This window comes from Theobroma cacao, chromosome 9, assembly GCF_000208745.1.
Source record: "Theobroma cacao cultivar B97-61/B2 chromosome 9, Criollo_cocoa_genome_V2, whole genome shotgun sequence".
Lineage (NCBI taxonomy): Eukaryota > Viridiplantae > Streptophyta > Magnoliopsida > Malvales > Malvaceae > Theobroma > Theobroma cacao.
Window position 1 is genome coordinate 19747262 of NC_030858.1, and position 15251 is coordinate 19762512.

Consider the following 15251-nt stretch of genomic DNA (forward strand, 5'->3'; position numbering starts at 1 on the left):
ATTTTTTTTGTTTTATTAATTCCTTAAATTCTAGCCATCCATTTATTTCCAAATTTTCACCATACACTTGTACCACATATCCATAGCTTAGATAAAATTCTCAGACTTATCCAAAGTCTTGGTGGAGTAATTTTTGAAATTTACACTTTTACCCCCGTAAAAGTCAAAAATTACATTTTTGCCCCAAAAACTGAAAAATTGCCCATAGACATATTTTTCATCCCTTATACTGATACCATTCTCCAATTTGTCAAATTTGATCTAAATTCTCTCAAAATCTCAAATTTTATCAGTGGGTGGAAAAATTACGATTTTGCCCCTACACTCCAAAAATCACCAAAATTAAACTTTTTCACTGCCAAACCCTCAAATTATACTCCAATACTCAAATTATACTCCAATAAGTTAAATGGGGCCAAAAAAAAATCTTTTCTCAAAATTCTCATTTTATCCCCAAGTGGCAAATGATCATTTTGTCCCTAGATAGTGAAAATTTCGGTTTGACTCCAAATTGATCCTCGAACTCCGAATTACCATTTTGAGTCATCACTGAACTGTGAAACTCTTAATTTCACCTCAAAATTCCTATTTGAACTAGTTCGAGGCTTAATCGACTTAATGATACCATTGGAGGCAATATTATCTTTTAACGATTTCTCGAACTTCCTAAAAATGCAAACATTCTATTAAGCATGTTAATGACGTCGTAATTATTTTATAGAATAGGGTTTGACAAGAACCATGTAGCCATCATCCTTGTAGATTGAAATCTCAACTCATCCAATTTGAAGCATGACAAGAGAAGGAAGATACGTTATGACTTATCTTTAAAGAACTCACTAAAATGGTTTTTTAAAAGGGTGAGAGAGCGATGGAGATAAAATAAATTAGAGGAGTTTGGAGTTAAAGTTTGTTTGGTTAGTGAGAAAGTGAGAGAAAGTGTAAGAAATCTTTGTCTGCAATTCGGCTTTATATTATCAAATTTCAAAGATAGAAATTAAAAGAATAATTAAGGTGAATTTATTTGTGGTTTGTGTAGAAAAAGAACAGTTAATTTTTTTATTAATTTTTTAATTTAAAAAATAACAAGAAGAAAATGAAAAAAAATAGACAAGTAATATAAGGAAAAAAAGAAATTGAAAAAGAAATTAGTTAGAATTTTTTTAAATGAACTATTTTGTGAATTATTTTTAATGAAAATGGTATTGTCATGAAAAATTTAAAATATACTTTTCACTTACCATCATGCCTCTGCTATGTAAACCAAAAAATTGATTCAACTTATTTTTTGAAGAATATAATTTTCATCACTAGATATAAAATAACTTTTTATACAAATTGTGACAAGCTATCTTTGTACATGTGTAAAAATTTAATTGGCATGATGAAACTATATATATATTCAATTTGTTGCTAAGATATGTAATAATACCATTCACAATTTTTAACCTCAAATGATAATTAAATTTTAAAAAATGCATATCGATCAAATATTTAAAAAAAATCATGATATTATCATCAAAAAATCTTTACCAGTTATAAATCTTGTTGCGTAGTGCAAATATCTTCTAATTAGAAATTAAAATAGAATTTTAGGTGAAAAAAAAAAGGAACAACTATTGAGTAGTAGGGTTTGGTCGGCAGTTCATAAGAGGGTCGTGATCCTGTAGCACCAAGATTCAAATCTTGACAACTGGTTCATCTTCATTGTAGACGTAATAAACAAATAAAATATTTAATTATGATTAATTAATTCTTTCAGTAAAAAAAACAAAACCCAAAGTTCATTGATAATCAAAAAAAGTTTTTTGTTTGTATAATGATCACAATGTTGAATATGAAAGGGTTTAATTCCTCCATTCTGTTGTATGATAGCAGAGGACTTGGAAAAATATGACACAAAGTAGAGCATTCTCTGTTTGGCATTCCAAATCTGAAGTCAAGCATAAATGCTAAACTTAGTCAAATGTAAGTTGGGCAAGACTATCAACTTTCCCATCTTAATTTACAAGGAAAAAAAAGAGAGCCACCTACCTCAATTTTGACTAAATGATTTTGACTTGATTTAATTGCACAAAATTAGGTTAAATGTATTTGACTAAAAGATTTTGTCAGATTCAAATGCATTCTCATTCTTCGTATATTTTTTTACCTTGCCTTTGCAACTACCCATCTTAATTGAAAAGTAGACAACTTGTAGGTTTGAATACTATTAAGCATTCTGTGTCTTTTAATATATATATATATATATATAATTAAGAGAAGGAAAATTCAAACTTTGCTCTATAAAAATAAGGATAATGCACTATCTAATGAGCTAAATACTTGAATGTATATATATATATATATTTGTTATTTTACATCTTTATATAACTTTTTGTAGAAATAAATTTTAAAAAATTAATCATTAGATTTCACAATATCTTAAAAATTTAGACTTTTTAATCAATATGCTATTTATATTATATCAACGGAGAATACCTTAATTTACAATATATATTTAACAGTTTAAATTTTTATATATTTAAAAAATAATTGTGCATTTTTAATTAGTTTGAAATTTTACATGCATGATCTATACACAAAATATGAAAATCTAACTGTTACATTAACAAAATAAAAATTATATAAAAAATATGAAAAAATGTAAAACTCAACAAGTTTTAAACTGGTGTAAGTGGATCCCTTTTATATATATAAAAAAAAAGAGCCCCACCTCTTTGGTCTATATTATTTAATTAGAATTAGTCTCAAGGAGAACGATTCTTGCACCAGTAATAAATTATGGAATATATACTTGCAAATAAAAGGAAAAAATGGCAAAGTGAAAGACTAAATTGACCATATTAATTGAAAAAAAAGGAAACTATAATGCTGGTGCTTGTGGGCTAATTAATTTGATCGAGTAATTGATGACCTTATTCAAACTTTATTTGAATATTTGCATGGTTTGCAAGAATTGAATTCGTCCAAGACAAGTTATGTTATTTATGTCTTGTTTGAGAAGATCAAACCATGGAAGACAATTGTTTAATGCTAGCTGAATTTAAAAAACATATTTAAAAGCATGTTGGTCAAGTATCTTTTCAAACCCAATTTTTTAATGATATGATCGATGAAATCTTCTTGTCAGGAGCAAACCCAAAAGGTATTTAAATAAGAAAAATAGTGAAACACACGTAAAGCAAATATGTATAATGTGGTTGGATGCTCTTTATTTACATATATATGATTTTAGAGAATTTTAAATCCACCAATATCAAAACCTAAACCTCCTCAGACGTATTCCCAAAATTTAGGTTGGCAAAATCTGATAACTAGAAACCTAAGTGACACAAACCCAGAGGGACTGGGGCATGTTCTTTCTGTGGCTCGGATGAAAGCGCTCGGCGCCAGTCCAGGCAAAATTTGGTCGAGGGGCGGCTTCTCTTAATAACAAAGGGGGCCATGGCCGCCCAAATATTTTATTTTAATATATAATTAATTTTTTTAAACCTCTCAAAATATTGTGAATTTATTAACTAAGTCCAGTATATAAATTTCAACTTAATACGTTTAATTTATCATATTTAAAAAAATAAAAATAAATCTACTTACCAAAATCACTAAATCTTAATATAAATTTAAACTTATCATAACATGTTATCTCAACAGTGCAGCTCAATAATTTAATATACTAATTAGTAATTAGTAATTGAAAAGGTAAATTGAAAATAAAAAAAAGCTTCATCTAGAAGCTACCATTTTGTGTAAAACACACAAAATAAAGAGATATTTCACTTGAATTTGAAAAATCATTTTTCTTCCATTTTTTCTGTTTGGCTTCTTTAAAAATGTTCTAACTCCACCCTGGTTGCTAGAGTCGAATATCCCACCCTTAGAGGCAGACTGAAGGTGGTGGTGTGGTGGTGACCGCCACCCCTCAATTTATAATTTTATATAATTATTTTTTAATCATTCTTTATTTTAAATTTTTACTATCCAACTTTAGTGGCTAGAGCTCATGTCTGCCTAAAAAACAAAAAAAAATATTAAAAAATTTATTAGTTTCCTTATTAGTTTTAATTCTCATTGATATCATTAAAAATGTTATACCAAAGGTGTGTGGACTGTACGATTAATTTCATAAAAAATGCTTGGAGACCGCAAGTTCTACTCAAAACAAAAACCAAAGAAAGTGCCACTTCCGGATCAACTCTTTAAAAAATACTTTTCACAATATCTTCAACGCATGATTATTACAGCAATTCCCACTTGTCCAAGGTTCCAAAATTCCAAGCTTACTTTCATGCCTTTCAAATAGTTACAACTTGTAGTAATTAGGGTGCAAACTATGGTACTTACAGTCGTCAACTCCCTCCTCACCCTGCCACATCCCTACTCTTTTTGCTTGTTCAAAATTCTTTTGCGGAAAATGACCAAAAGAAAACCCAAAAGTATCATAATTTCACTTAAAATATTGAGCAATTCCCTCCCTATCCTTTTTGGACGGTTGTTGCCACCGCGTACATCTGCAGTGTTCATCGTCGACTCCATATTGTTTTTAGCATAACCAAAAAGTCATCCTTTTATACTTTGTCCTTCTTCAATCCTTAAACACAAGTCTTACACCGTTCTAACTTCATAAACCTTACTCTTTAATTTTCAACAAAGCTTATTCATGCTATTGAATTAACCTACGGATTTCATGAGTAAGGTACCAATTAGTTTTCTCGTTTAACTGAAAATTTTTTTTGCCTGTCATACTAATGCTACCAAGTATGCGAGTTTCTTTTAAGAGTAAAATACAAAAATCTCCTTCAATATATTTTTAAAATACACTTTAATGCCTCTTGTTTCAAAATACACGGTTAACCCCATTAACTTTATCACTTTAGACTTTTCAAAAAAAAAAAACACTTTTCCATCACTATGTTAGTCAACAGTTATTTACAAATATGAAAAATCAAAATTATCCTCAAATAATTACAAAATTAAAAAATATCATAATTTAATTTAATTAAATAATAAAAATATTTTTATATTCAAGATCTATCAACTTAAAAAAATAAAAAAGAGATACATAATGATGAAAAAAATAAAAACTAAACAAAATGAATTATTTAAGAATATTTTATTAACAATTCAAAAAAATCATAATTTTGAAGTGAAAAAAATTAAAAAAAATTAAGTAATAATATTTTAATTAAACCAAGTATTATTTTTTAATTGTTTTCTTTTTTTTTTTCCCTTGTTCTTTGTTTTTCTCTTGTTCTCTTTTCACTTGTATCGAAAAGCATAATGGTTCCTTCTTTTTTTTTTTTGTTTTTTTATCTCTCTGTCTCCTTCAATCTCCACAAACCACCATGACTGCAATCCAAAATCATTATCACCGAGACACCAACACCATATAGTGAATTTTCAATAATAATTACAAAAATTTAAATAAATTTACAATATTTAATAAAAAATAATAACTCAAATTTTACAATATTTCAACTTAGAATGCTTTGAATTTAAAATTGATCTTAGAGGAGCTTGGTTGGTTGAATTTAAAATAGATCTCAAAAGAGCTTGGTTAAGAAATACAAAAACCTCCCTAAATACAAAAAATTATAATTAGTTTAATTAGAATATTATTACTTAATTTTTTCACTTCAACACTATGAGTTTTTTTGAATTGTTAATAAAATAATCCTAAATAATTTTTTTTCTTTCTTTTAATTTTTCCTTTTTTTCCCATCATTATTACTTGTCTCTTTTTTATTATTTAAGTTGATAAATGTTGAATAAAAATATTTTTGTTTTTATTTTAAGTAAACTAGATTATGATATGCTTTGTATTTTTTTATTTTCAACTATTTGAAGGTAATTATGACTTTTCATATTTGTAAATAACTATTGACAATGGTAATGAAAAATTAAAAGGGTCAATATTGTGTTTTGAAACAAAAAGATCAAAGTGTACTTTAACGGTATATTGAGGAGAATTTCTGTGTTTTACCCGTACGTCACAGCAGGAAGTGTGACTTGTGGCATGGTTGAAGGAACCTTTGATTGAAATAATTAGGCAATTTCTGTTAGGAAGTGTGAATTTGCAAGCATGGTTAGTGCAAAGCAGTTTGAAGAATGATAGTGGAGTGTAATTTCCTGATCAAATAAAAAATAATGAACAAATTGACCAAGACTGTTGAAAAGGTGTGCGTTTAAACTATTGTGCGCCGTCTCGTTTGACTGAGGCCACGCTTGGAACACGACATGACTTGCACACATTTCCTCAGTACTTCCCATTATCAATAGTAATGCAGTGGGAAACAAAGCATCCTCGTTGCGTCTCCGTGCACATTCCACTGCGATCCTTCTTAATTTAATTTTCTCATGCATATTTATTTTTTTAATTTTTGACTCTCTACTAACAACAATTTATATACAATCTGTTTCTCTTTATTTACCCATAAATAGTCATACTTAATAATTAATATACTACACTTTTTTATACTCATGCAAACTTTTGTTTTCTCAAATATACTTAAACAGAAGAAATATATATTACTTTCAAATACATATAAATATATAGTAGCTTTCCAAAGTTAGAAAATTAGTTTCTCTAATTAAATAAATCAATTTACTCATGTCATTGGAATAAAAACTAAAAATAAAAAAGTCAAAAATATTTAAAAAGCCAAAAAAAAAAAATCGCAATCATATATAAAAAAATTAGGAAAGAGAAACTAACACGGTATCTAACTGTTGGCTCAACACCTCAGCATTGAACCTAACAAAAATGGAACTAAGATATCAGTGAAGTAAAATCTGCTTCCTCTTCCACCAAACCAAACTTATTGATAAATCAAGTGAGGGACATTGAAAGTTATGGGGAAAACCAATAAATAACGATAAAATGAGTGTAATAAATTTAAAAATCATAAATAATTGGTTGTTCAAAACTTTCAAATAACTAATAATATTTTATTGTCATGTATTGGGAGTATAGAAGTTCGAAACCTAATTACATCAAACAAAAACCATATTGTTGTGAAATCCCAATTTTTCTTGATGATTTTGAGTATTAATGAATTATGTGGATGGATTATGCTCTAAGATAATGTTGGATGTTGGATGAATTTTTTTCCCAACTTTATTTACATGAAATTCTTCTTATGATGTTGTTGAATTAATGTGGTAACTGATGTATGAGAAAATGGAATTAAATAAAGGCCAAAGGAAAGCATTTTTGTAGAACAGGGCATGAATGGTCGATCTTTGAACAAGGAGGGTTGATTTTTGGAGTGGAATAAGCTTTAGAGAGCTATTGGATGTGTCTAGGATCAACCCCTGAGCAAGGGAGGGTCGATCCCAACATGATAAGCTCTTTAACAAGCTTCTAGAATGGCCTAGGATCCACCCTCGTGGAAGGGAGGATCGATCCCAACAAGAGAAAACACTTAAAAATATTTTGGGAAGCTTTAGGATCAACCCTTAATGAAAAAGGGTCGATCCCTAAAAGCTGGGAATGTAAGATAAGCTACAAGAACTCATAAAGGTTGACCCCTTAAGGTCAAGGGTTGATCTTAGCTACTTGTAGATAGAAAAATAAGCCTAAGGATCGAGCCCTAAGGTTTAAAGAGTCAATCTCAAGGCTCCAGTGTCACGGTCCAAACCCTGGTGTTCATGACCGGCACACGAGCCTGGCAGGCAAAGTTCACGAGACCCGAGCAAGCCTCAGAGTTCAAATCAAACATACATAGCCAAGGGATCTCATGATCAAATATTCATAAATAAACTTTGAATTTAAATATAAAACATTATCCCTTGCACATAAGTCTTATATGATATTTATAAGGTCATACATTGGCCATATAAGGTAAGTTCGTATATAACAACCCTCACACAATTTTCAAATGGTACATAAACTTTGTGGCGTTCATGGGTTGGAGAAGGAAGAGGTACAATCGTGGTAGCCACATCACTTCTTAAAGGTAATGTTATTTTTCTGATTACTTTTCTTCTAATTTTGTTTATATTAAAACCACCAAGGTGATCCATGAGTCGCGGCATGGCATGGTATGTTTAAATTTTTATTTTTCGCTGCGTATGATAATTGTTATCTCTAAGTTTCATGCCATTTCAGTAAGAATACCACTCAATTATAGCCCATTGTGGGGGTAAGAGTACCACATGAATATAGCCCATTGTGAGGGTAAGAATACCAACTTGACATTGTGAATGGTATGTATAAGAAAATGTGTGTTGATGATAAAGTACTTATATGAACAATGATGTGATTTAAATATTTAATTTTGTGGTTTTGCCTTGAATGGATATCATGGTATTAATGAGTATGATGATTTAATAGTAACTTTAACCTCCAAGTGAGAGGTAATGCTCGAAGGTCAAGTCGTGAGCTAGTATAATGCCGTTACCTAAGTTGAAGGTATCGGTACCCTTGATGTGAACTCTCTCGTTTTCTCCTTGCAAATATTTTGTTTTTGGAGCTATAGATGGTTACTGATTCTTAGGCAACTTGGCTTTCTAATGCATTTATAAAATGTTTGAAATGAGATTATTGATGTTTGAAAGGATTATGTTAAAGTTTACAAACTCATATTGAATTTTTGCAAAGTATGGTTTGATGCAAAAACTCTTTCCCCCTTGCTTGTCTCTTTTCCCTTATCTACTTATGGAGTCCTTGTAACTTACCCGTTATTTTCTCTTTCTTTTGTTTTACAAATTAGTAGCTCGCTTAACTAGGAGCCTTGTGGAGTAGTAGCTTAGCTTATACTTGGTAGGTATGGTAATACCTTTCTTCCAGTTTACTCAGTTCATTACACTCCGCAATGTGTCAAGTCAAGTCTTTTAATGTTGGCACTTGGATGACACTTGGTTATGTAAATAAATGTTGATACGCTCATATTTGTTTATTAATTGTGAATATTGTGTTGAGTCTTGGAAATGGGTGCAAGTAAATGTTAACACTATGATGAAAGAACCATAGGAGATGTAGGCACGTAATGCGTGCCGAATCACATATGGTATGTATAGAAATCACACTTGATGTTGAGAAGTTCCATGGTTGTGTGATGGTACGTATGTGATAAATGAATGTATTATGATGCACACGTTATGTTGAGATGTTTCATAATAATACGACAATGCGTATATAATTATAATGTTGTATGAATGTGGTGGATGTTAAACCCAAGCATGATGAATAAGGCTTGTTTAGGTCTAGTGGGTCATACCCACGTAGACTCATGTGCTAGTTACAATCCTTCATGAAACGAGATGTGATAATTGTTTTATAAAATCTCATTTATAAAGTTCAAATAAAATTGATTTAATTATTTTTTTTCAAAAACGTATTTCAAATTATAAATTTATATAATATTAAAAGGTTAAAATCCAAAAGTTTTACATTTCGTACCATTCTAGTTCAATTCAACGATTAGTAGAATATGAAATGATTTTTCAAATAAATTTTATTTTTTTCATTTTTTTCAAAAAATTTATTTTGAAATCATTAATTAATGGAATATAAAAAGATTAAAATCAATATGATAATGTTTTATGAATTTCCTCTCCCTATCATTTTCATTTTTTCTTTTTTAAAAGTTTATTTTGAAATCATTAATTAATAAAATACGAAAAGATTGAACTTTATATGTATGTGTGTGTAAGTGTGTGTCTATATATATAGAAGATTATTACTTAAAAGTATATAGTGGGGTATATATACACATTTTACTGAAATATTGAATTATTATGTTTGCAATTTTTTGAGTAATCCTTTCCCACATGCAACATCATAATAAACTTAATATGTTCAAATAATAAAATAAGTGTAGAATTAATTAGCAGCTTATATTATTTAATTTCACTTTAATATGCCCTATAATATTAAAGGAGTAGCCGGAAGCCTAGCAAGACTACTGAACTGGTTTGGTGCATGGGCAGTTTCTTACACTTTCAACTTCTTTATGAGCTGGAGCTCCTATGGTACCTTCATTCTTTATTCTGCAATCAATGCATTGTTTGTGGTCACAGTGGTTCCTGAAACAAAGGGGGAAACCCTGGAACAAATTCAAGCAGCCATTAATGCATAGAGAATCAAGAAAATGAAGCAGCTCATTCTTCAGTGAAGCAGATATCTTGAGAGATTGGAGAGGCTTCCTAGAAATGAAGAACATTTACTGATGCCTTCAAAATCAAGCAAATTGGATGCTACATTTGGGTATTTTATAATGGAAATGAGATATTAACACTGAAGGAGATACAAAAACAAAAGGCGCCATTTCTACGCTAAAGGAAAGCAAATGAGAACGAGACATCAGGCTCTGCTTCCCTTTTATAAGATGCATTGCCAATCAGAAATTATTTACAACCCAAAACGTTGTATTCGTAAAATTAAATTATTGTCTACACAATTTTATTTTTTGTGTTTGATTTTAATATTGTTATTAGTAAATCATGGTCATGGATCCTTACATTCAAGGTGGAAAACCACTTACCCAAAAATTAGTGAACCATTTCCTTTGCAAAAAAAAAAAAAAATTAATTAGGTTATTGTAATTGTTTTAGTTATCTTAATATTTATATATATTATGTGAATGAAATGCATATAAAAAGAATTTTTTTAATAGATGATATTTTATATATTATAATATAATAATACGTATGAAATTATATTATAGTTGTATTTATAAAATTATTAATTTTTATTTCATTAGATCATATGATTATTTATTGTTTATTTCTTAAAAGTTTTTTTAGTATTGATTATTATGCTTGCAATAATTTCAATTACTTTTATGATGAAAAGCCAAAACAAAACATTTTTTTAAAAACAAAATAGATGATGATCCGAATCGAACCCTAATTAAGTATTTTGCTAAGAGGATGATAATGGATTAAAAACAAAGTTGCTGATTCTTTTTCTAAATGTTTACTTGCTACAAATTCTTTTTTCAGTTAATTATTTTATATAGGAGAAGGAAAATTCTAACCTCATTCTTTGAGCATGATGATCCTATATACATCAACTACTGAATCAAATATTCAAATTCACTTTTAAGTTATAGAACTTATTTAAGCTAATAAGTTTAAATAAAGGTTAAAAAAGTAAAATTACATGATAAAAATAGTTTTAATGCTACGCTTCATTGAAATACAAACTCTAAGTGGGATTATTTAGCTTTTATATCTGAATTCTAAAACTTTATTAAATTTGGAAATGAGAGAGTAAATATTATATAATTGTAAAATTAAAATGGTTATGGAATGCAATCTTGGCCGAACCAAGTTGAAAAATGGGGGCGCTACCTTTAATTGACTTTGACATTGCCACTCTCGAACGCCATCTCACAAAAAGACAAACTCGTTGAAACAAACTACATTGTTGTTGTAATTTTAAGTATTTTGGGTACAAACTGTTTTGCTAGTTTAAAAGACTTAAGCTGGCAAGGTGTGAAAGTGTTCCTTATAAAAAACCCCTTATTCTTTGCAAACAAACTCACACTCCAACGATCCCACAAAGCGCAATATGGAGCATTTCTATCTCTCCCTCCTCCTACTCTTTGTTTCCTTTGTAACTCTCTCCCTCTTCGTCCTTTTCTACAGGCATAAGTCCAACTACTCCGCCCCTAACCTCCCTCCAGGCAAGCCCGGCCTTCCCATCGTCGGCGAGAGCCTCGAGTTCCTGTCTACCGGATGGAAAGGCCACCCAGAAAAGTTCATATTCGACCGCATAGCCAAGTACTCTTCTCAGGTCTTCAAGACCAATATTCTTGGCGAGCCTGCAGCCGTCTTCTGCGGTGCTGCCGGTAACAAGTTCTTGTTTTCTAACGAAAACAAGCTTGTCACTGCATGGTGGCCAAGCTCGGTTGACAAAATCTTCCCATCCTCTTTGCAAACTTCATCCAAAGAGGAATCGAAAAAAATGAGGAAACTCCTCCCTCAGTTCTTGAAACCTGAGGCCTTGCAAAGGTATATAGGTATCATGGATACTATTGCCCAGAGACACTTTGCTTCGGGATGGGAAAACAAAGATGAAGTGGTGGTGTTCCCGCTTGCAAAGAGGTATACCTTTTGGTTAGCTTGTCGTTTGTTTTTGAGTATCGAGGATCCCAACCACGTAGCAAAGTTTGAGGGTCCTTTCCATCTCTTGGCTTCTGGGATCATTTCTCTTCCCATTGATCTGCCTGGAACCCCATTTAACCGTGGCATAAAGGCATCAAATTTCATTAGAAAAGAGCTTGTGAAGATCATCAAGCAAAGAAAGGTAGATCTTGCAGAGGGAAAGGCGTCACCAACTCAAGATATACTGTCCCACATGTTGTTGACGAGTGATGAGAATGGACAGTTTATGAACGAGATGGATATTGCTGACAAGATCCTTGGATTATTGATTGGAGGACATGACACGGCCAGCGCTGCCTGCACTTTCATTGTCAAGTATCTTGCAGAGCTTCCTCACATGTATGAAGAAGTTTACAAGGGTATGTTTTCTCTACCTTTACACTTGTTCCCCTTTTTTTTCTTCTTTTTGTTATACTTCCCATACGTATTGAAGGTTTTCAGCTCTACGGAGATATTCCATGCAACTATTCATCAATTGATTGTTACTTTTTAATCATTGGAAGTGAAAAGCATTTTTTATATATGACAAAAGCAAACAATAATTTTCAGTAATAAAAATTAAACATATAATAATTTTTTGGAAATAAAATGTATAGTTTTAGTAATTTTATCTATAATAAGTATATATTTTAGTCATTTATTCAATGTTTTTATTCGGGTAAATTTTTTCTAATGGTTTGCCTTTACTATACTTTGGCATCTTTTTTAGAAAGTAAGGTAAATAGATAATATAGCTGCCTAAAATGGAACTTACTTTTAACATAAAGGTGGTTGTTAAGGATTATAAATTGTTAGATCATTGGTTTTTTTTTAAAATTTATTTAATAAACTTAAATGAATTTTTATAATTATCAGTTGGTTTCAAATTGAATTGTTATTCTTAATATGCAATATGAAAACATATAAATTATTCAAATAACTTCTCTTAATCTTTATACATATATTTGCAAATTAACATCTTATTATTGCTCCTCTATGTCCTTGTGCGTGAACCCTTTCCTGTTGGTGCTTTTCTCATTAACTTACATTAAATCGGTCAAGAAACATAAAGTTAGCCAAGACGAAGTGAAGAGAAGGAAAGGAAAGAAAAGTTCACTTTATTATTAGTCAAATTAATATAACTGGTCACTTTTGAATTAGTTTTAAGCGAAAGTTCCAAAAATTAGTGTGAACCAAAATTCTCATAAAAAAAACAAAAGCTGTCTGAGTTTGGAATAGATGCATGGGCTTCCTCAGTCAACCTTCAATGGTGCAAGAAATTATTTTTGTTGGTTGAATAAACTAAATCTTTTATATACTTATTTATCTAGTCAAGTGCATGTAAAATACTGAAATTTGAACAAGTCACCAACCCCCGTAAGTTGAAAAATACCTAAATTCTAGGACTAAAACATCATATGTGAACCAATCATAACGGCTTGATGACCTCTCCAAATTTAGGACAAAGTCTTCCTACTTCCAAAGTAAATACAAATGTCATGATCCAATATTATACTTGTTAGAAAACCATTTGTCTTGCCGATTGAAAATATACCTGGGGCGGTCTTTGTTTTATGGTATATATTGTTCATTGAGCCGGCAACAACAGTTGAACTAGCAAGTTGGCGGATATGCCTGCCTGGAATTCAATTTCCCTCCTTTTCCCTGTACAGAACAAATTGAGATAGCAAATTCAAAAGCCCCTGGTGAATTACTCAATTGGGACGACATCCAGAAGATGAAGTATTCATGGAATGTTGCCTGTGAAGTGCTGAGACTTGCCCCACCACTACAAGGTGCTTTTAGGGAAGCCATCAATGACTTCATTTTCAATGGTTTCTCCATTCCAAAGGGCTGGAAGGTGACTCCTCATTCTCCCATTCATAATCTTTTTGACCCAATATGAAAACAATATAATATATATATATATATATATATATATATATTGTAAAAAAAATTGGTTAACTTTCTTTGTTTCTTAATTAAGTCCCTCTTCCTTGTGCAGTTATATTGGAGTGCAAACTCAACACATAGAAACCCCGAATGCTTCCCGGACCCACTGAAATTTGACCCTTCAAGGTTTGAAGGAAATGGGCCAGCTCCTTACACATTCGTTCCGTTTGGTGGAGGTCCTAGGATGTGCCCTGGCAAGGAATATGCTCGATTGGAAATACTTGTTTTCATGCACAATCTTGTCAAAAGGTTCAAATGGGAGAAATTGCTTCCTGATGAGAAGATTATCGTTGACCCCATGCCAATGCCTGCAAAGGGTCTTCCAGTTCACCTTTATCCTCACAAAGCTTAAAGTGGCTTTACCTCTCGAGTCAACACATTCGTTATCTCTCTTGCAGTACAAAAGCAATTGTAATTTTTGTTTTCAACTCTTGGGTCTGTCATGTTTGAGCATCAGCACATTTTACACTACGTCTCTGTTTATTACGTTAGCTTTTTTACGTTATAGTTGTAAAATGAATACTAAATAATTTTTGTTTATTGTGATATATAACAGGTACATGGTTTGACGGGTATCAATACCTTATTTCACAACATCCATGGTATTAGTATTAACTAATTCTTGCAAACAAAATCAATAAGATCATTGAGAAGTATCTCTGAGCTTATTTAAACGATCTTCCAATTGAGGAGAACTAGAAGAAACTGATTCCTTTGATAGATCTAACTAGCCAATATGCACCAGGATTTGCCTTGTTATTATAAAATTGAGTCCATCTATCGTGACATATATAAATTAATAAATGAAAATGAATGAATTCTAATAAAAATTGACCTTAGTGTAAGATCAATATGTTAATTATAAATATGAATCATTAATTTAAATTTAAACTTGTAACTTGTAAAACTCAATATCAAATAACAGCTTTATAAATTAATTAAAAATATTTCAATTACTGGATTTTTTGTTTACATTAGATATCATTTCTTTACTACCCATTTGCCTTTGGATAAAAAACAATCATTGTTTGACCTCCTGACACAATTGGATGTGGTTTGCTTGTTACTCAAACCATTTCAAGAATCTGTAAGTTGATTTGCGATAATCTGCATGTAGAAATCCTTTATTTCTCCTCCTTCCTCATTCTTCAATTCTTTCTCCTAACACTCGGAGATATCCATATGATACTAGTCATGGAAAATCT

At 30.7% G+C, this 15251-nt stretch overlaps 1 protein-coding gene across 1 annotated transcript; it reads left to right on the top strand.

Annotated features, from left to right (window-relative positions):
- On the top strand, window positions 11463-14640 carry LOC18589551 (beta-amyrin 28-oxidase). The gene is made up of 3 exons (XM_018126579.1): window positions 11463-12473; window positions 13767-13954; window positions 14099-14640. Exons 1-3 carry the CDS (start codon window positions 11519-11521, stop codon window positions 14396-14398), a joined length of 1443 nt encoding a protein of 480 aa, XP_017982068.1. The 5' UTR covers window positions 11463-11518; the 3' UTR covers window positions 14399-14640.